Below are 21644 nucleotides of genomic sequence, written 5' to 3' on the forward strand. Positions count from 1 at the left end.
GGGGAGGGGTGTATTCTCCATGACACGGGGTACTGTATCTGCCACATACAAAAGTTCAATAAAATGAGAGAAGATTGAATTGAATAAAATAGAACTTTATTTTATTGATGTACATTTGATTTACAATGTTGTGTTAATTTCTGCTGTACAGCAAAGTGATTCAGTTATACATGTATATATTCTTTTTCATATTCTTTCCCATTATGGTTTATCACAGGATATTGAATATAGTTCCCTGTGCTATACAGTAGGACCTTGTTGTTTATTCATTCTATATATAATATTTTGCATCTGCTAATCCCAAATTCCCAGTCCATCCTTCCCCCACCTCCCAGCCCCATTGCAACCACAAGACTGTTCTCTATGTCTGTGAGTCTTTTTCTGTTGATAACTTTTTGTTCCTACCTTCTCTACCTCCCTTCTGTTCCCTAAACTTCTCTGCTGGAAATGGTGGCTGAATAATAAACATCCAATAAACGTTAGCTGAATTTCTCTCTTCTCTCACTAAGTATACATCATATTAAATAAGATTATATGCATTTAGCATAATGTCTCATACATGTTAGTTATTATAATTTTATAATAATTATTATTACTACTGATTCTGAACATTCTAAGGCTTTGAGGCTAAGCTTCATAAATTCATCAGGATTCCATGATTGAATATAGAGTGTCCTGTGTGGTTTGAGTAAGAAGAAAGGAGACCCCGTAGCGTCTAACTTCTGCTCCATCATTAAGACAGTTAACACACAAACTCTGCTTTATTCTTCTGATGTTGCTCTTGGTTGACATATTCTTTTGGCATCTCTTGCTTGAAGGTATCAGGTCATGAATATTAATAAGCTTTATTAACACCTTACTCTCTCTATACGCATTCAGTTTCTCTTTCAAACGGGTTCCTCAACCATTTCCATGACCATCGTCCGCTCTCTTTCACTGAATGATTCTTTCCATGACTATTTTCAGCTTTAGCTGGTGTCCTTCAAAAGCAAAAAAGAAGGAAACTAGTTTAACTGGAAATGTGTGAAATGTATCTTAGCTTTGGGATTACTTTTGTTTTCACTGTGAGTTAAGAGCAATGTAGAATAAACTGGTGATGTTCATATGCTTTCAGGATTATGCTAGTTTGCCCTAGTGAACCTACATCTAGGGGTGAGAAAAGCAAAACAGAATTTCAAGTGTATTTTCTGCTTCCACACAAGAGCCATTCTTGGTGTACTTAAGTGTGATTGTAGCAATAAAACTTGCGTTTTGCAGAGTCTAAATATTCTGTACTGTGATCGACACATTAGGATTACTGAAAATGTTTCCTGGTGTTAGATATTCCAAATCACTCTGTGGTTTCTTCATAAAGGAAAGACGTCCAAAGGTAAAGTGAGAAACAGTAGAGTTTTGGAATTAGAATAAACACCGAGGCAGAGGATAAAGATAAACGTTCAAAAAGAAATTCTGTAGCCTCTTGGGAACATTTCCTAAGAGGCGCTGATGTGGTCAGAACTGGATCTGAATGCATGCTTCAAGGATCACAGTAAACATGAACTTGGTTAAGTTATTTTTCTCTACCTCAATGACGTATTTTATTTTAATTGGATGTATTTCACATATAAGTAAATATAAAGCCAATTATTATTAAAACTAATAGGAAGCACAAAACTCCTTATTTAAGTTAAAGTGTTTAGGCGAATGTTGTCAGAAGATGAGCTAAACAGAGCTTGTGAATAAAATTCTGGTTCAGTTTGCTTGGCAGTTTTTAATTGTCCTTCCTGGGGAGATGGTGTCCTGGGAATTCAGGGGGCTGTAGTGTGGTGAGGCCAGGTATGACCCACTCAGCTGAAATGCATGAGGGCATGTGGGCTGTGTTGTAGTCTCAGCTTCTGGTCTCAGCGTCATCAACGGCCAACTCGGAGGAATACATCAAAATAGGAAAAACAAAATACTTCTGTGGGAAAAGTGAGTATTCTCAGATGACCCAGACAGCAGGACTTTGAGGAGAGAGCAGGAACTTCATAAATACATGTAAGGAAAGCTACTTCTGGGTCCAAGTCTGGCTTAGGTTCACCTAGACTTTGTCAGAGTCAAAGGATGGTGTGAACGGGAAATGGGAGCTTGTGATGTTAGCCTTAAGGTATCTTTCTGTGGAGTCGCATGGCTCCAATACGGACTGTTTGCCGCTCTGTCCAGAGCACAGCTGTCATCCTGGGATCTCCCTTCATCATCATTCTGTGAATTATCTTTGTTTCTCCTCTGTCAAACCTCCTCTTTCCTGTAGCTTATGCCTTCATCTTCTTTCTGGCTGGTATGTTTTTTGCTTTTGTTTGTTTGTTTGCTTTTTGACTTTTTACTTGTGAAGCATTTATTTATTTATTTTTATTTCTTACTTTTTACTGTAGGTCCTTGTTGATGATCTATTTTAAATATAGCAGTGTGTACATGTCAATCCCAAACTCCCAATCTATCCCTTCATGCCACCCTTCCCCCCTGGTAACCATAAGTTCATTCTCTAAATCTGTAAGTCTGCTTCTGATAAGTAAATAAGTTCACTTTTATCATTTGTTTTTTTTTTTTAGATTCCTCATATAAGCGATATCATATGATATTTGTCTTTCTTTGTCTGACTTACTTACTATGATGTTTTGATGGAGCAAATTCTTCAGGAAATTCCAAAGAAATATTTTTTGGGAATCAAATTTTGGACACCTTGCAATGTCTGAGAGTATCCTTATTATACCTTCATAGTTGATGGATAATTGAGTCGAATATAGAATTCTAGGGCGGAAATAATTTTTCATCATGATTTTGAAGGCATAGATGGCAGTGTTGTTTTTGAGAAGTCTAAATCCATTTTGATTCCTGATCCCTATGTATGTATGTAGCTTGTATTTTGTGTCCAGAAACTTGTAGAAACTTCGCTTTGTCTACAAAGCAGACATTTTCAATCCTGAGACTTTTGCACTTGGATCAGTGAACTGAATTATTTCTTTGATGATTTCTTCATTGTTTCCTGATCTCTCTTTATGGAACCACTATTATTAGGGCTAATTCTGAACTAATGCTTTTCTTTCTTTCTTTCTTTTTTTTTTTCAGTCTTCCTCTCCTATTTTCTATTCCTTTGACTAATTGCTGTCCTTTTTGAAAATTTCTTCAACTTAATCTTTCAAACTGAGATGATTTTCAACTTCATATCCAAGAGATGTTTTAGCATTGAGTATTTGTCTTTTACAGCATCTTGTTGTTTCACAGGTGCAAAAGCTTCTCTTGGCTCTCAAAAGATATTATGGTAGTTTTTAGTAATTTTTTTTATTTTTATGAAATACCTACAAGTTCCTTTGAAAAAAAATCTACTCTTATCTCTATATTTAAAGAGAGAGAATTTTCTCAGCTATTAGTGATCTTTGCTTGTCAGCTCTTATTTAATTGCAAGAGATTAAAAAGCTGATTAGAAGCTCTTAGCATATGGGTGGAACTTGATATTATTTTTTATCTAAGATATTCTTGCTTTGCCATTTTGTGGAGACTTATTCTTTCTTCTGGGAATGGTCAGATTTCAATGAGAGGGCCCTTTCATTCTCTTATCTGGAAGGCACAGGCCTGGGTGTCAACATTCCAGAAATTGAGTGGGGAAAGAAGCCCAGAACTCAGCATTTAGTATGCATGGGTTAATCTAGTTCCTCTGTTTCCAGAATACTACATTCTCAACTCTGCTGGTGATGCCAGTTTTCCAGAAAACTTCCAAATTTCTGCTCATGCGGCCAGAGCACTCATTAGCACAGATGTAGAGGGTGATCTATGGATCCACCAGCTACTTAAATATCTAATACTCAAACATTCTTATTTTAACCCCACACTCATACCTGCTCTTCGTACTCACTTCTGGTACTAGGTCTCACCAGTTCCTGCCCATTTGGAGGAATATGTGGTTTAAATGAGGTTGGTATTTAGCTTTTCCCATTGCTGAATTTGTCTCTTTATGTAACAGTACATATGGGTTCGTTGGATGGATTATGAAGTAACATTGAGAACAAGTCCAACTATTAGCAATAAAACCATCAGAAAACAGGCCATCTGATAATTAATATAAAATTGGATTGGAGACTCAGGAAGTTATTAAATTTGAATCTAAAATGAGATCATCTGAGCTGGATCTCAGAAGACTTATTGTTCTTTCCAGGTGTGCATCTTAAGAATCTTGGAGGATTTGTATAGTTTGAACTCAAAACCAGATACTGCTCAATGATTCTTCTCAGAATTTTGCTCTGAGTTTTGTGGTTGGCCTGAAATCCCAATACAAAGGAAAAACCCAGGAGTGTGAAACCAGATTAACAAAAATATGAGACTTTTCACATGAAAACTCTGTGACCTGAGACCACTAAGGGTCCCTTGACTCTACAATGCGGTCTCATTCCATAAATGTGGGAAGGTCATGTGATTTCTTTATTGATTCTGGCACTTGTTACATCTTTATTAAATCTAGCACATGTTCTTAAGTAGGTCTCCAATTTTAGAAAACCTTTTTTAATACAATGTATTGACTGATCTAACTCACAGTTTTAATAATGTGCTGTAAAGAAATGTTAAACAGGTCATGTATTATGCATTCCAGTTTCTATCTGTAAATACTCAGGCGGATGAAATGAACTTTCACTTTCAAGGATGATGTTAGAAAAACATACCAAATAAAAGCAGTTCTAATAAATTTTCTCTAACAAAAAAGAAATTAACTAAAACAAAGCATATTTCTGAAAGGAGCAACTATTTTCAATATTTTGGGAAGAACATCAATAATATTATGAACATGTTATCAAAGACATATTACATATACATATTGTAGAGGAATGAAATTCATATTTTCATGTAAATAGAGAAAAATTAATCAGAATGTATAAATTATTATATTATAATCAAAAGTGCATAAATATTATCATCTACAATTTATTCTGCAAATCATTCTAAGTACAATTCTATTGATAACCATAAAATGGACCAATGTTAATTTTTCTATTACCTTTTTCTCCTTCCTCAAGAATAATATGTCCATTGAAGAATCAGAGATTCTATTAGTCCAGCCTATGTCTTTAAGTACCAGTATAGCTAGTGGAAACAAAATAAATATAAGACATTAGCATTCTAAGTTATCATTATTTATTTGAATTCCTTTCAAAGAAGAAAGGGAAAAAGAAATATATCATTAGGAAGAATACTATTTCAAAACATGGGCAAGACTCATCCAAGAATAAATGGTTGAATTGTAAATCAACTAGACTTCAATTGAAAAAAAAAAGAATAAATGGTGGAGGGGTTTTTGCTTAATGGATTAATGGGGTCTGCGTTTACTCTCCCTCCTGAAACAAATGAACAAACAGAACCAGAATCAGACATATATGCCTATATTTTTATAGTATTCATTTCCCATGTATATTGACCACCTACTGTGTGCCAGAGACTGAGGTAGGAGCCGAGTATACAGTAATGAACCAAGCAAAGCTGTTGTTGTGAAGCTTGAAATCTGGTGCTGGAGGCAGACAGCTATACGCACATCGTAGGAAGCAAACATGGGCCACCAGTGGCTGCTTGTGGTTCTTGCCTAAGCAGAACAGATAAATCAGGTACCTTTATATTAGGTATAGCGTATATAGGTAATACATCCATATACATCATTTTATTCCTTTTCCTAAAAACCTGTAAAACCATGTGACTGTGTTTCTAATAACTTGATCCAGTTTCAAGTACCAAACTTCCTGTACCAAACTTCACTGATGCAACCCATCAGGCAGAAAAAAATGTAGAGTTTGCTTTTGTTTCAAAATGATGGATTGAACCACAGATTGAACTTGAATGAACTCTATAAAAGTTATCATACTGATTTAAAACTTAAAGGGGCTCATGTGAGAAAGACATTTATTTGTTTGTTCAGCTACAGAAATTCTCATATCCTTTCTACTATGCAAACTGTCTTAAACTTCCTTCATTTTCCCCCATAGAGAAATTCTGTACACATTTAATGTCAAGTTTTCTAGCTTTCCTCTTCTCCATTAAGTATGACTATTCTTTTTTCTGGACAAGATGTTTCTGAAATTCTCCAAAATGAGCAGAGTACACTAAGAATGTGATATGAAAACAATCTTTTTTTTTACTATGTAAGTAAAAACATACAAACCCTAACTATTGATACACTTAGGGTGAGTGGTTTCACTTTGACATCATGTGTATCATGGCATCGAGATATCTCTAAATTATAACCAAAGCAAGTGAGAACAGATTTCAGGCTCAGGGAAGAGCTATTAAGGGGATAATAGACTTTTGATGTCTGTCTTTTCACAGTAGCACAATGGCTAATTCCTGTGACCCCTGAACTTTTAGTGTCTCCTAACCAAGTATTGGCATTAATCTACTGCTCATCTGTCACCTATCACATTTGGGAGTCCCAGTCTCTGTTTTCAATTATCAGTCATTAGAGAAGGCCTTGAGCAATTTCAGAAGAAAACTCACAAAACCTTTGACCTGTTTTTGTCAGATAACTGCAAGTATTCATTGTAGATAAACTATCATTTCATTGTACCCAAGTATAAAGGAAGGTTCTTTGCTGTATATCACTTACTGTAACCTCTATCACCTTCAGGTGGTTAAAAATGGACTGTTTTATTTTACTGATGGAGCAGAAGGATTCACAAAGTCATTCAGTGAAATCTGGTGAGATTGGAATGGTTGACCTCTAGCTGCCAGGCAATCTACAAACCCCACAGATTTTTCCACTGAAGAAAACATGAGATAAATATTTACCAAAAGGTGATTATCAGATAGTTGTGTTTTTACATTGACTTCTTGTAGGTAAACACAAACTTTCTCAAATATTTATACATAGTGTAACTGAAATCCATTATTTACATACTAAGCATATCTACTCATCATTAAGTACTCATTTTTTATTACGCAAAATGAATTAATCAGGTACCATCCTCTGTGATTATTAATTCTAAACTGATTTTTGAAGTTTAACATTAATATCCAACCCACAAAAGATGAATATTTGCTTTAAATTCCAATTAATTATTTCCTGTATAAAATGCCTATAATCAAAAAAATAACAAAATATTTCCTATATGTCAGGATGTATTGTTGTCTTCAGGGATAAAAGTAAGTGACTTTCAGACTCCTTTAAAGAGGAAGTATGTCAGAACCAGCTAATCTGATTGGATTGGTGAATAATATATGAATGTCAAAAATGTGTTCTCTACCTTGTAGATGTGAAATATCTAAACAAGGTATCAAGTAAATACAATTATTTTCTAACTACCCACTCTTGTAAAAATCTAGACTGATTTTTTTAATGCTACTATAACACTATGTAAAAATTATATAGCTATAACTAAACAAATAACACAATTAAAAACTATAACACTATAACAAAATTATATAGCAAAATTAAAAAACCAAAAAATTTTGTCTCTTTAATTTTGTTATAACAAAATTAAAACACTATAACAAAATTAAAAAATGGTAATAGTCATCACCTTTATTAATATATCTATATTCCAGATAAAGAAATTGACATTTTGATCATCAGCGTGGCTACATTTTAAGCCAGGTTGCAATTTTTTACAATTAAACTTTTATTGACTATTTACTGTATTAAAAGTCCTGTTTGTTGTATATGTAGAAATACAAAGGTAAGAGACAAAACAAAAAGAAAAACATGGATATTCCTATGAAGTATCTTACTCTATGGGATTAATCTAAGGTGACATAATAATTACAGTGCAAATAGAAAGTAATTCACACAATAGCCACTGCTTTTTGAGAACTTGCTCTGTTCCAGCCATTATGCTATGATCCTATCTCTCAAATATTATTTAACCTCTACAGCACACTGTGGAGAAGGTCTTTCATGATTGACCTCCATTTTAAAGATGGATAAATAAAGGCTCAGGGATGTTGAGTATCTTTTCTAATATCACACTCTTTTAATAGGTTAGGGAACTAAGATTGAATTCAAATTCTTCTCACCTCAAATCCAACTGTTCACTGTGGTCCCATCATGACAGCTCTGTATTCGAAAGGGAGGAAGAGAACAAGTGCTCTGGGGCTCCCAGCAGAGAAATTAATGTGGGTGAGAGTTTTCAAAGTAGTCTTTGTAGAATTCAAACTGGAGGTTTTAAGTAGAATTGGGATTTCAACCTCCGACATGTGGGAAGCATCTTAAGTTAGAGGATCTTAGGTCTAGGGTCCAGGTCCACCCTAGACCCAACATGTGCAATGACAATGAACAATTTATTATTCGCTCCTTTGGCCCTAAGCTTTCACATCTCTTTTCATCTATGTGAACTCCTTTCTCTCCCTGGTGATAATCCTTTAAGACCAAATTCAAAATGACCTCCCCTTGAAGCCTGCTGCACAGCTTGCTGCTCCTTCCTTTCTTATTCTGCCCCCACACATGTCCCTCCCAAACCCCAACATGATTGTGCCACAATGGTACTTTTCTACATCTGTCCTTCTCATCCTGAGCTCCTATCTCTTTGCTTCTCAAATCTCCTTCACTATTAGGCTTTGGCCCAGAGCAGTTATCCAATTAATATTTGGGGCTTGAATAAAGTTAGAGGGATCACAGTGGCTATTTTTAGGATAATCAAGATGAGTATATATGGAATGTGAGAAAGAGAAAAGCAGCCCCCTGACAGCCAGGATTGGGACTGGATCAAATAAGGGAGAAAAAAAAATAGAAATATATTAATTTTAAGAAATCAATAATTATTGCTATTATTGTTTATTTATTATTGAACATATCAGTTTTCATACCAATGCTTGACATGTATCATTATTATTATTATTGTATTCTAATAACCCCTGAGGGCTGAGTGCTGGGCCCATCCAGTCTGAGGAGGGAGGGTAGACCTTGAGACCATCTTCCTCCCTGTTTCAAAGCTGTCTTACACAAGACTTAATTCTTTTTCTTTAAAATTTTATTGAAGTATAGTTGATGTTTAAGTATATGTTGTGTTTAATTTCTGCTGTAAAGCAAAAGTGACTCAGTTATACATATATATATATTCTTTTTCATATTATTTTCCATTATGGTTTATCACAGGATATTGAATATAATTTCCTGTGCTATACAGTAGGATCTTGTAGGACCTTGTTATTCATCCATTCTATATATAATAGTTTGCATCTACTAATTCCAAACTCCCAATCCTTCCCTCCTCCAGCCCCCTCCCCCTTGGCAACCACAAGTCTGTTCTCTTTAAGACTTAATTCTTTGTGTCCCTAAATCATTCATGTTTTTTAAATCAAAATAATATATAACTATTGGATCATTAATTCAATTTTGTAAATTTCAAAATTATGTGCTGTGTATTTAATTGATTCAGGAAATTAATTTGTTTAGCTATCATAGGACAACATTTAAATTATTTAACCATCTCACCTTTCTTTTGCAATTTTTCTTCCTTATAAAACTGTATTCATGAAGCATTTATGAATACCAGCAAGAGTATTTCAACTACAGGACATTCGAAAGTCAATTGAAATTGTTCTTTGAAACAAACCACTCAGGAGGACAATTTTCCCTTTTTCAAGTCACACATGGCTGTGGTATTTAGAGGCTCTTAGGGTTTCTGGAATCTGGAGTTTACCACACTCTCTGGGATGGTTATCCTTTCAAAGAAACATGTAACATGTGCATTCACTGACCAATGAATAGACCTTTATAGGACCAAGTTTATGTTTCTCAGTGGACTAGTCAGTGAAAGATGCCTTGCGGGATCTTGGTAGTCTCTTGTGGAGACATCTTGGTAGTCACAGGATAATTTTGCTTTCTTTCTTTCACTTTAAAATGTAACACAGATAAGTAATAATTCTATGAGTAATCTCTTAATGATTTTTTGCACTCAGCAGCAAACAATGATCTGTATTCTTTCAACAGCTGGCTGCACTCCTGGGAAAACGCTATCTTTGTCTTGCAGCTACTGATTCTATTTGAATCTTCCAAGTTACAGCCCTTGTGTGGGAGATTAAGACCGATTGCCCATGGATGCATCCCCTTAAGACAGCAGATAAATCACTAAATAGATAAAACTGCAATCCTCTGTTAATTAGTTCTACTCTTCAGATACTGTAGACAGCAAAATATTTAGTCAGGACATTTCTATCCAATTTCTGCTTATGATAAAGTCATTCAGAGAGGTGTCTGTTTGGAGAAAAGAGACTGCCATCAGTCATTAACTTCTGTTAAGTTATATCTCAAAAATAAAAGGCTTCAGCGTACGTCTTGTCTTTAAACACAAGAAGCTTAATCTTTGCAGAACTTTGGCAATTTAGAGCATTTAGAATGTAGTTTGGTGCTTCTATAAAGGCGATCCTGTTTCTTTTCACTCTCAGCCCATGACTCATGGAATGTGAGTCTTCTGATTCATACTTTACCTCTTGTATTCTTTGATGTTGCCACTGTTTTAAAAAAATCAAACTATAAAAATAAATTCATTCTCTGGTTCTGTCAGTGTAGGTGACCTTTCAGTTGTTCTAGTTGGTTCATAGATGGAAATATTTGGAAGACACAAAACCTGCTTCCTGGAGACAGAAGGAGGTACATTCCCTACCATCGTTATGATCATGTTTTGAGTGGTAAGCTGTATCAATTTTGCTGATTTTTGATGGTTTCTTTTCTGTAAGTCGGTGTGTATGTATATGCAGAAAGCAACTCTTTAATTTTTGTAGAGAGCACTGTGGACCACTATCAGCTCAGGTAAATAAACAACTCTGTTGATGGGCTTGTTTAATTTATGGTGATAGTCACTGGTTTACATGTAACGACCTTCAAAACAAGCATGTATCATAAATGACAGTGGGAGATGAGTGCAAGGCATCAGTGTCATGTTTTCATGGCTGTTTGGCAAAATACAGTCTGTTGATCTGGTTAGATATGTAAGAAGTTATGAAAATAGCCGTCTGGACAGGTGGTTGTGTTCTCTCTCTCTCTCTCTTTTTTTTAATGGTGTGTTGCTATCTGCTTTATAGCAAAGTGAATCAGCTATACATATACATGTGTTCTCTTTTTAAGTGCAGTTTTCAAAGGTGAATCAACTGATACAGGATGTGTGTTTTAAATCTAGCTATATTTGTTCCTAAACTCTCCTTTCCACTTCAAGTGAGAGAAATGGTGTCTATGGTATGGGATGAGGAAATGGTCTCCACCAGAGACAAGTGTTAACCTCTTGGTCTCAGCCTGTTTTAACCCTTGTGTCATTTTATCTCCTTGGACAAGTCTGGGTCTGGCTTGAGTGAGCTTACCCTTCTGCTTTTTTTGTTTGTTTGTTTGTTTCACTTTGGTTTTTTTTGTCTTGTCTGGGAATGAGGAGATCTCTTCTAGCACTAAATAGGAACGTAATTATGACTTTTATGGAGTCTGGCAGATTTTAATCTGGTAACACAGATTTTATTAGAAATGATAATAAAGATGTTTTGGAAACTCACACATGGTTTTGTTGATGTAACATAGAAATGAAAAAGTGAGTTGAAATGTCCAAATATTTAATATACTATGAATCAAAACCCCCAAATAGTATACATTATAATGATTTTTTTCTATTTGTTTATTTGCTTATGTTTTAAGCTTCTCAAGCCATTTACAATTGCAATGTGTTATACAGCACACTGTAATTTATGGAGAAACATAATATATTTAATATATAAAATCATCACAATATGAACAAGGCAAAGATAGCTCCTATAAAAAGCTTACATCTAAGGAATATGAAATGTGTGTGTCTGTTCTCTTTCATCTGTTTTGGTTGTGCTGTTTTTAAAATATAGTTGTAGGAAAAGTTGCATGCTAATAGAGATATTATATAATGCTAATTCAGGTCGTGAATACAATCATTTGCTTATTCATAAACATTTTCTTAGATAATAAATGGAATCAGTATTAAATAAGTGAATATGATACAACTTTTGCTAAGATAAAGATTGGAGGAAATGAGTTCTAGAAGGAGCGGAGTCCAGAATGTATGGCATCCTCTATAGGGTAGGAGCATCTCCTGGAGGAGAATGTAAGCATTGAAATATCAACTCTCCTGAGGGGATAATTAGATTAAAAAAACAAAACTACATCCAGAAAAAACAAACAAACACACAGGGTCCTGTTGTTGAGGGCTTTGCGAGTTGAAATCTTGACACTGGGTTGAAATCTCTTCTCTCCCAATTATAGGTTGTGGGCTCTTGAGCAAGTAATAGAAACTTATGGATATAAGTGAGTATTAAATAAAATACATGCCCTACCAAATGAGAGTTAAATAAATTATCATGCTCTCAGTCAATGGGAAATGCAGCAGGATGGTGCTGAGTAAAAAGACAGACCAGCTTTTGATCTGTTCATAGTCTTTCATTCAGCCAATGTTTATTAGAAGACTTCTTCGGATCAGGCATTGTATTGTGTTAGACGCCAATTACACACTGATGATCAAACCCTTGCTTCTCCACATGTTCTCCACATTTTTGTATATTGCTGATTAACATTGTATGAATATACAGTTGAGTCTCGAACAACATGGGTGGGACTGCACGGGTGCACTTATATGTAGATATTTTTCAATAAATATATTGGAAAATGTTTTGGAGATTTGCAGCAATTTAAAAAACTCAGACATGAACAGCATAACCTAGAAATATCAGGAAAATTAAAAGAAAGTTAGGTATGTCATGAGTGCACAAAATATATGTAGATATACACATAACATACAAAATATGTGTTAATCAACTGTTTGTGTTATCAGTAAGGTTATTAGTAGTTAAGTTTTTGTGGGGTCAAAGTTATATGCAGATTCTTTGACTGCACAGGGAGTCAGTTCTCCTGGACCCCATACTGTTCAAGGGTCGTCACCTGTACTAACAACGAACTAGTCTCTAAGTAGGATGTCATTATGTAGGTGGTACAGACATTGAACAAAGATTTACAATGGGCTTTAGAAGACAGACATCTGTTATTGCCTAGCTGTCATCACCCAATTTCTTTTTTTTTTTTTTGGCATAAATGTATTTTATTTATTTATATTTTTATCACCCAATTTCTTATTCTTAAGTCAGGGATATTAATATTTGACACCTCCCTAGGTAACTGAGATTACCTTGTGAATATTTGTGACCATCTTTAGGAGTGCAAGTCTATATAAATACTACTTTTATTCCATTACTCACTGCAACATGTCCCATGGAATTTACCAGGGCAATTATAATTCAAAGCAGTAGGATATAGGAATTTGAATCACTGGACAAATCTGCACTACAACTTTATTCTGTGTGGTGTATTTAATATAAAATTTTATTAAACTCTTTGAAAATCTGCCCCCTTAAGGGGTTAGGTTAAAGAGCCTGGATCAGAAAGCTGAAATTTTATAATAACAGCTGAAATTCTAGCTTTCCACTTTATTACACTAACATCTCACAGGGGATTCCAGAACAGTAGATGACTTTACATAATATGAATTCAATACTCATCTGCATTATGCAGGTGCATGCTTTAGATTGGACCCTAACAAACTTATGTCAAAGCCCTTATGCCCAAGACTATAGTTATTTTTGTCTAAATTTCAAATATAAAATTGATTGTTAATGAAAAATTGAATAATGATTGTTATCACTTAGAATTTTGAATATTGACTTTCAGAATAGAGAATATATATTTTTGAATGACTGATGAATGCTTAGATCATAAAGTATGGAACTCCTCAAGCAGAGTCTGGGACAGTGTCACGTAGTCAAACACCAGGAACATTTCTGCAGCAAACCAGTAAGTTAAAGTGAGATAAATAGGGACTTTAAAGTCACCTCAAATCAGTTAATTTCCAGTTCTTCTGCCAAATGAAGTTGAAACCAAATTTTCAGTTTTCAGAGCTTTTTGGATTTTGGACTTGTGAATGCAAGATTTCAGATCACTCTTCTGTTTCTTTTTCTTTTTTTTTAATTGAAGTATAGTTCATTTACAATGTTGTGTTAGTTTCAAGTGTGCAGCAAAATGATTCATACATATATTAATATATATTATAAATATATTCTTTTTCATTATAGGTTATTATAAAATATTGAGTATAGTTCCCTGTGCTATACAATAGGTCCTTGTTTTTTACTTATTTTATATATAGTAGTGTGTTTCTGTTAATCCCAAACTCCTAATTTATCAGATCTTTATTAAAGCATAAATACTTAGTAAATTAGGACAAAGTAGTAGTTTAGAAGCAGAAGCAGCCTATCCTGGCATTTAAGAACCATAGCTTGGTGGCATCAAATGCTTGGATTCAAATTCTTTGGCAAGGTATTTCTTTTCTCTGCCTCCTCGGTTTCTTCATCTTCAAAATGAGGAAGATAATAGAACCTACTTCATAGGTTGTTATGAAGTGTAATATGTTAATATCAATAAAATGCTTAGAGCGGTTCTATTTAAATACTGTTTCATGATGTCATCTACTTTGTTTAAATTAGGATCAGAAAAGACAATTTTACAGTGAATTAAATGTAGTTCTTAAAAAAAAATATGTAGTTCTTTGTTGGGACTTCCCTGTTGGCTCAGTGGTTAAGAATCTACCTGCCAATGCAGGGGACATGGGTTTGAGCCCTGCTCCGGGAAGATCTCATGTGCTGCTGAGCAACTAAGCCCGGTGTGCCACAACTACTGAGCCTGCTCTCTAGAGCCTGCAAGACAAAACTACTGAGCCTGCGTGCCACAACTACTGAAGCCTGCACGCCTAGAACCTGTGCTCCGCAACGAAAAGTAGTATCCGCTCGCCACAACTAGAGAAAGCCTGCATGCAGCAACAAAGACCCAACACAACCAAAAATAAATAAATAAATAAAATTGATTCTTAAAAAAAAATGTAGTTTTTCTGTAAACAAGAGTTGTGGCTAGTTTTAATATTCATACGTACACTCTAGTTATTAGAGATCCAGTTTGTAGGTGTTTTCTGTCCTTACACTTTGGAGATGGAGACCCGTTCATAGCAGTCTACACTAACGCCAGCTGGAGCTCAGACAGAAAAGAGGTTTAAATTATGGACCAAAATAGGATCTTAAAAATGTAGTCATCCTCCTTATTTAGGGAAAGTTAATTAATGATCTCTCCAGGGGAATGGACCTCTCTTAGGACCAAGATAATGATACTTAAATAAAACAAAACCTCATGAGTCATGGGAGGTGGTGTTGGTGTAGCCAGGCAGCCCGAGAGCACTGTTCTCACCAAGTCCAGGTGTAGCTTACATTTTCCTCTTTGCTTGTGTAGGTATCTGAGATGGAGGTGGGACTGAGCTCCTAGCTCTCTTAAACCATCTCCTACTCCTCTGGAGAAAATAAACCAGAGATTATTTTGGAGGATGAAGGCAAGGAATTGTGGGTTCCTTTGTCATGAACTTCCTCTCAGACATGGAGCCCTGTCTGGCACTAGAATTTAGGAGTCCAGCAGCCTGGGTTCCCAAAAATCACTCCTCGATGATCATGATTGCCTTCTCTCTTCCTTAACCTTGACCCTTCCTCTAGTTAAGGATCCCAAGTTTCATATATTTTTAGCAGTGTTGGTATCATTTCAATTAACCTCCTAAAGATATTTTTTGTGTCTTAATCCAATATTTGAACATTGTGAATTGTTTATATAGCATACATCTTTTATCTTCTTGTAACAACATTTCAGCAATGAAATGTCACTGGATATATTTTAAAAAATTATTGTAGGTTTGTGAGACACTTGGAACACAATGCTTTGCAGTGAATTTTTTTTGTAATCTGTCCTATATTATCTTAGGTAACTGAGATTTTGAGAAACCTACCAGCACTGAGAAACTTAATTCCATCAAATGATATTGCATTACTAAAAATGAACCCTTTTAATAGGTGGTTCCTTAAGAAAGATTTTGGTACCCAGCATGAGACAGGCTGTGACCTGGGACCTGGGACCCTTTGTTGCAGTGCTTGCACCTGGACAAACATCTCTCCTCAAGCAATAAAATACAAAAAAAACCTATAAGGGACTAAATATAGTTGCGTTCATGAGCAGTTGGGGCAAATTATGGACAACAAGCTACAAAAAGGCCAAAAACCCAATTGCCACTTCTGAAGAGCCTGGAGCAAAAACAGGGTGTCAGGAGCAAAAGCAAGGTACTGTGCATGCCCCCTGCACACAACACCATGTAAGGGGTGGGCAAGCCACCCCTCTGGCCCAACTCCTGGACACACCCCTACCCTCACCCCATATAAGGAACCAGCTTGCCCCAACTTGGGAGCAAGGAAGGGAAACTGTTACTTGTTTTTGCTCCCGCCTGCTATAGCAGGGCCCCCAATAAAGCCTTGTCTGAATTTCTTGTCTGGCCTCTTATCAATTTCTATTGATTAGGAAAGGCCAAGAACACTGCTCAGTAACAAGCATAGACTGTATCCAATAATACATCATTTTACAAAGCTGGATTATGTAATGATATGCCTGACACTGTCCTGAATCCCTCAACACTCCTTAATATTCCCAAGAGGAAAAATTCTCTGACCTCATTTGGTGGGAAGGTTGCTGAAGGCGGAAATATGTTCCTCTCTCAAATTTGCATAAGAACAGAGATCTTTGGGAGACTGGATGCTGCACCACGGGTTGGGGAGGTTGTACTCAATAATCTGTAAGAACTAATGAAAGTGCATTAAAAAAGATAGAGCTTTGCATTTGTTAAAAGGAGGAAAAACGTCACCCGGGAAGACACTTTAGAAACAATCTTTCTTGTGAAAATGCATTTGTTTTGTTTCCTTGACCTCTAAAATTTCATAAACACAGCCCCAGCTGTGCCAGCAGCTCCTCGGGCCTCCTTCCGACTTTCCTCCCTCAACTGTGCTAAATCTCACCATTGACTTCACCTGGAACTCTGGAGCTTTCTATCACAGAGTGCTAATTCCTGTATGAAACCTTCTCTGTTCTGGTACTTGATACACACTAGTAATAACTTTACAACCTTCACTTTTAAAAACATTTTTGGATAACCTTTCCATTTAGGAGCCAGGAATTTGTATAAAACCACAGAGGTTATATTGCTTTTGAACTAAAGGCTGTCGGTTTGTGGAATTTCCTTCAATTGGAAACACATATGAGTCTGTGGTTTTATGTTTTCCCAGTTTTATAACATCCTGCTTGTTTGTTTTCAAAGTGAAAGAATTTACCATTAATTTCCATACTTTATAAAGGCCTAACTTTTTACTTCCTTTTTTTTTTTTTTTTTTTCAGTTGAAAGAGACAAGGATTTTTCTCACCAGCGAAGGCATTACAAAGAATTCCGGTTTGATCTTACTCAGATTCCTCATGGAGAAGCAGTGACAGCAGCAGAATTCAGGATATATAAGGACCGGAGCAACAGCCGATTTGAAAATGAAACAATTAAGATTAGCATATATCAGATCATCAAGGAATACACAAATAGGTATCAAATTTATATCTGACTTATTATCCTAGCAAATAAATGTTACATTGTAGTAAAATCCATTGATAACCCACGTGGTCTAGCAAATCATGCTTCTTTGAGTGTAATGGCATCAAGGCAGGTATAGACACATGAAAGATACATGTAACTGATCTGAAATGTGTCTTGTACATTTCACAGCTTTTCCTACTCCTTACACCAATCTGTGTGCTAGAGGGTCTCATGCTCCCCTGTATGTGATTTTCAGGCCCTTCACCTCATTTTGTAAATGAGAAAACTTTCATTTTGTTCTGCACATATGAAATTTATAATTAAGATGATTTAAATTACTTGTTGTTTTATTTATTTTTATTTATTTTATTTATTTTTCCCTGGCATAGTGTAAACTCTGTGTAGTGTTATGTGGATTTTGATGGAAGACATTGTATTTGCAATAGATTCTGACAGTTAACCTGTATGTCTTCTGTCTATAAAATGCTTAATTCAAAATGGTACAAAAATAGACAGAGAATCTGAAATACTGAATGTATGATAACCTCAGCTGATAATTACTGCAAATGAGCCATCACATATAAGAATTAGAAAGGGACTTTAGTGGTGTTTTCAGACCAGTGCAGAAATTGCTTGGGTAACACCTTTTACAAATGATTAGCACTTTTGTTGGACAGCTCTTACATTTTTAAAGAAAATTCTTATTGGAATATTATATTGAGGTGAAATTTGTCTTCCATTCATTAAATCTAGATTTTCCCTTTGATGAAATACTATGTCCTTGTTTGATGAGATAAATATTTAAAGACAGCTGTCATAAGCTCACTAAGGCCTCTTTCTCTCCTTACTGAATATTTCTAGTTCCTGGCCTTTGGATTTTTCTTGGTCTTCTAGTGAGTAGGATTTCTCAATGGGTGTTCCATAGAACACTAGCCCCTCACAATACTCAATGAAGAAAAAGAATAAAAAGCTTCTGGGTTCAAAAGCATTTGAAAAGTCTACTTGTTAGACCGTGTTTTAGGAGATTCACCATGCATATCAGAATAGTAAAGTCTTGCAAGGTCTTTATGGTAAAGAAACTTGTCAATTTGGTTTTTCCTAGTCTTCCTCAAAATTATTCGACTATGGAATCTTTTTCTTTGGGTCTGTAATACTTAATATCCTATGAAACACTGGTTTAGCAAGACACACCTTAATAAATACTGATCTCTGTACACTGTTATTTTAAGAGCACTAATTTCAAGGCAGAAAGATCTCTGTTCTTTTCTCAGCTCTAACACGTACTAGCTATTTGTCTGTGGGTGAATTTTTTGTTTTTTGTGTTAAATCTCAATCCTGTGGTTCCAGTTATAAAATGAGGATACTAATTTTTTTCTCACAGGGACAGAGCCTGGCATACTACATTATTCTTTTAAATACTAAATAATGGGGGTGTCTTTTAAAATTAAATGACTAGAATTGAAAATAATGCTCCAAATACCATCTAATTATATTGCCATAGCTAACAAATATTTTATTTATAATTCTTCTTTTCTGCATCTGTTTCCACACTTGGGCTGGTGAGCTCCTTAAAGAAGGGATAGTGTCTTAAGTGATTTATTTATTTTTTTTTAGTCTCAGCACTATGAATTTGTTTGATACAGTTTTGAAATTATCATTACCCATGAATGGGATACTTCTTCCATGAACATATCCTAAAATACTTGAATTATCTTACCTTTTGACCATTCACAATATATTTTTATGAAAGTTGAATTTGTACTTGGTTATTCAACATACCAAGTATTTTTTACAGGAAATGTTTGTACAGCAGGCCCCTATTTATTAATTAATTGTTTGAAACTAAATATAGACATTTACACTGATCACAATTAAAGGTCCTAACTTTTATTTAGGTCCATTGTTCTATCTGCTCAGGATATATATATATATATATATATTTTGCGGTACGCGGGCCTCTCACTGTCGTGGCCTCTCCCGTTGCGGAGCACAGTCTCCAGAGGCGCAGGCTCAGCGGCCATGGCTCATGGGCCCAGCCCCTCCGCAGCATGTGGGATCTTCCCAGACTGGGGCACGAACCCGTATCCCCTGCATTGGCAGGCAGACTCTCAACCACTGCGCCACCAGGGAAGCCCTGCTCAGGATATTTTTGAATGTCATCCATTGAACTAGCTACCCTTTGAGGTTTCTTTCACTCTATTTTCTAAGTATGTTAACTACAGTTACATAATTTAAAACATAATAACAATGATGAGAATAAAGGACTAATAGAAGAGTCCACTGATAATAATATATAGATTTATTTATGAATGAACCCATGCTGATTTTTATTAATAATACATTTGAAATATTTATGAGTATTGATGCTTAATCAGATCTCATAATTTTTGGAAGTTTCATTTCTCTCTAAAAATGGAACATTTGTCTATCTTGAAACTTTGGTATTTCTCTAATTATAACTGATGTTAAACATATTATTTTCAATGTTTCTACAACTCCATCTGCCTGCTCTTTGAGTATTCTTGGGTATAATTTGGCTAAGACTTTACTTATTTTAACATGTGTACTTAACCTACTCTAAGATCCAGAATTTCACTGATACTTTTCCTAAATCTTTGAAAATGATTTCTAAAATCTAAAGTACATGTATCTCTTTGATTGGTGTTGTCTCACTCTACCATTCCAGACTCTAGGGTGGCAGAGACTGGATAGGATTCTACTCAATTTAATGAAAATTATTTTGAAATTTTTAATTCAGTAAATTCAATTCAATATTGATTCAATTCTACCAAGTTCACATTTTTTGAACATTTACTATTAAGTATTGTTGCTGAATTATGATTTTCTCCTGTAGGGTTATGCTATACCTATTGTCTTCTGTGTATTTGTTTTTGGTAATGGGTATGGAATTTTTTCCCCCAATTATTTGCTTCAATGTCTGAAACATACAAATGTACACATGCATACTGTACATTTCAATTTTATGTATCATTGACCAGGTGGGAGAATCTCTCACAAAATGCCTTCCTTATCTTTGAAAAAGGCAGTCATCCACTGTCAGTGGTTCGTTAATCCACAGTGTAGGAAAATGCAACCCTGTGCTGTGCTATTGTCTGTAAATCTAGGATCCCCTTTTAACACTCCACTTTCTCTGCCAAAGAAAGACATTTAAGGGACATAAGATATAGAAACAGCACATACGCCTCTTAGTGTATTTCAGGTTTCTGTGTAGAATTTCAAAGCCTTTGTAGAAAATGGTAGCATATAGTAATAAGAGCAGGGTCTTCGGAATTCCCACATGGGGAAATTGATGTACATCTTGGAGTCTCAGTTTAAAAATCTATAGACAAAAATAAAAGCAAAAATAAGTATTTCAGAACAATAAAAATATTTCAAATGATGTGGGAAAGACTGGTGCTTATCACAATGCAAAGACCAGAGTTGATACTTAATAAATATATCAGTTAACAGCTTAATAGACGCAACTATTTTACTAGGATTTAGAGGGTTGTATACAAAGGGTAACCAAAAGTAGGTGGTTACTATAATAAGAGTAGCTACCATTTGCTACTGTTTATGTTAAGATAAAGTAAGCAAAATGATGCTAGGTGACTTTCCTTAATAAAAAATTAGCTGATCTTTGATTCATATGAAAGGAATTGGTACATTCTTAAGTCTAGTAATGAAATGAACACCACCCAACTTATGAGCAGTTGGAGCTATCTGTGAACTTGTTCCTGAAAACCCAAGTTTTAGATAAATAGTTAAATTCTCCTTTAAAATACAGTTCAAGGGGCCTCAGACATGAATCCGGGGTGCAGACTTCTGTCAAGCCCAAGTGGAGTCCTTGGCACTCCGGGTGCTGCAGGCAATGCAGATGGCCTGGCTCTGACTCTGAGGAGACAAGGCCACCCTGTGCTCCTCAGGCCACTGCCCGGCCCTTCTGGCAACTTTGGACCCCATTGCCGTGCATCAGCCAGGTGGTTCCAGGGACTTGGATGTCCGTGTCTTTTAGGGACCATTACTTCGCCAGCCACATGATTGCAGGATCTTGGTTCCCAGGCCAGAGGTCTGGCCTGAGCTCCTGTGGTGGGGGCTCTGAGTCCAAACCGCTGGACTAACAGAGAACCTCAGACCACAGGGAATATCAATCAGAGTGAGGCCACCCAGAGGTCCTCATCTCAGCACCAAGACTGAGCTCTATCCAACTGCCTGCAAACTCCAGTGCTGGAC

At 35.6% G+C, this 21644-nt stretch overlaps 1 protein-coding gene across 4 annotated transcripts in view; it reads left to right on the top strand.

The window, feature by feature from the left end:
• Window positions 1–21644, top strand: part of BMP5 (bone morphogenetic protein 5) — a 118194-nt gene that overhangs the window by 39196 nt on the left and 57354 nt on the right. For all 4 annotated transcript variants that reach the window (XM_027126779.1, XM_027126780.1, XM_027126781.1 and 1 more), the window contains exon 2: window positions 17228–17420. In XM_027126779.1, coding sequence (XP_026982580.1) covers window positions 17228–17420 — 193 coding nt within the window. The remainder of the gene's footprint in view (window positions 1–17227; window positions 17421–21644) is intronic.

Source organism: Aethalodelphis obliquidens, unplaced genomic scaffold (assembly GCF_003676395.1).
Source record: "Aethalodelphis obliquidens isolate GAN/ISIS:26980383/991018 unplaced genomic scaffold, ASM367639v1 scaffold31, whole genome shotgun sequence".
Taxonomy (NCBI): domain Eukaryota; kingdom Metazoa; phylum Chordata; class Mammalia; order Artiodactyla; family Delphinidae; genus Aethalodelphis; species Aethalodelphis obliquidens.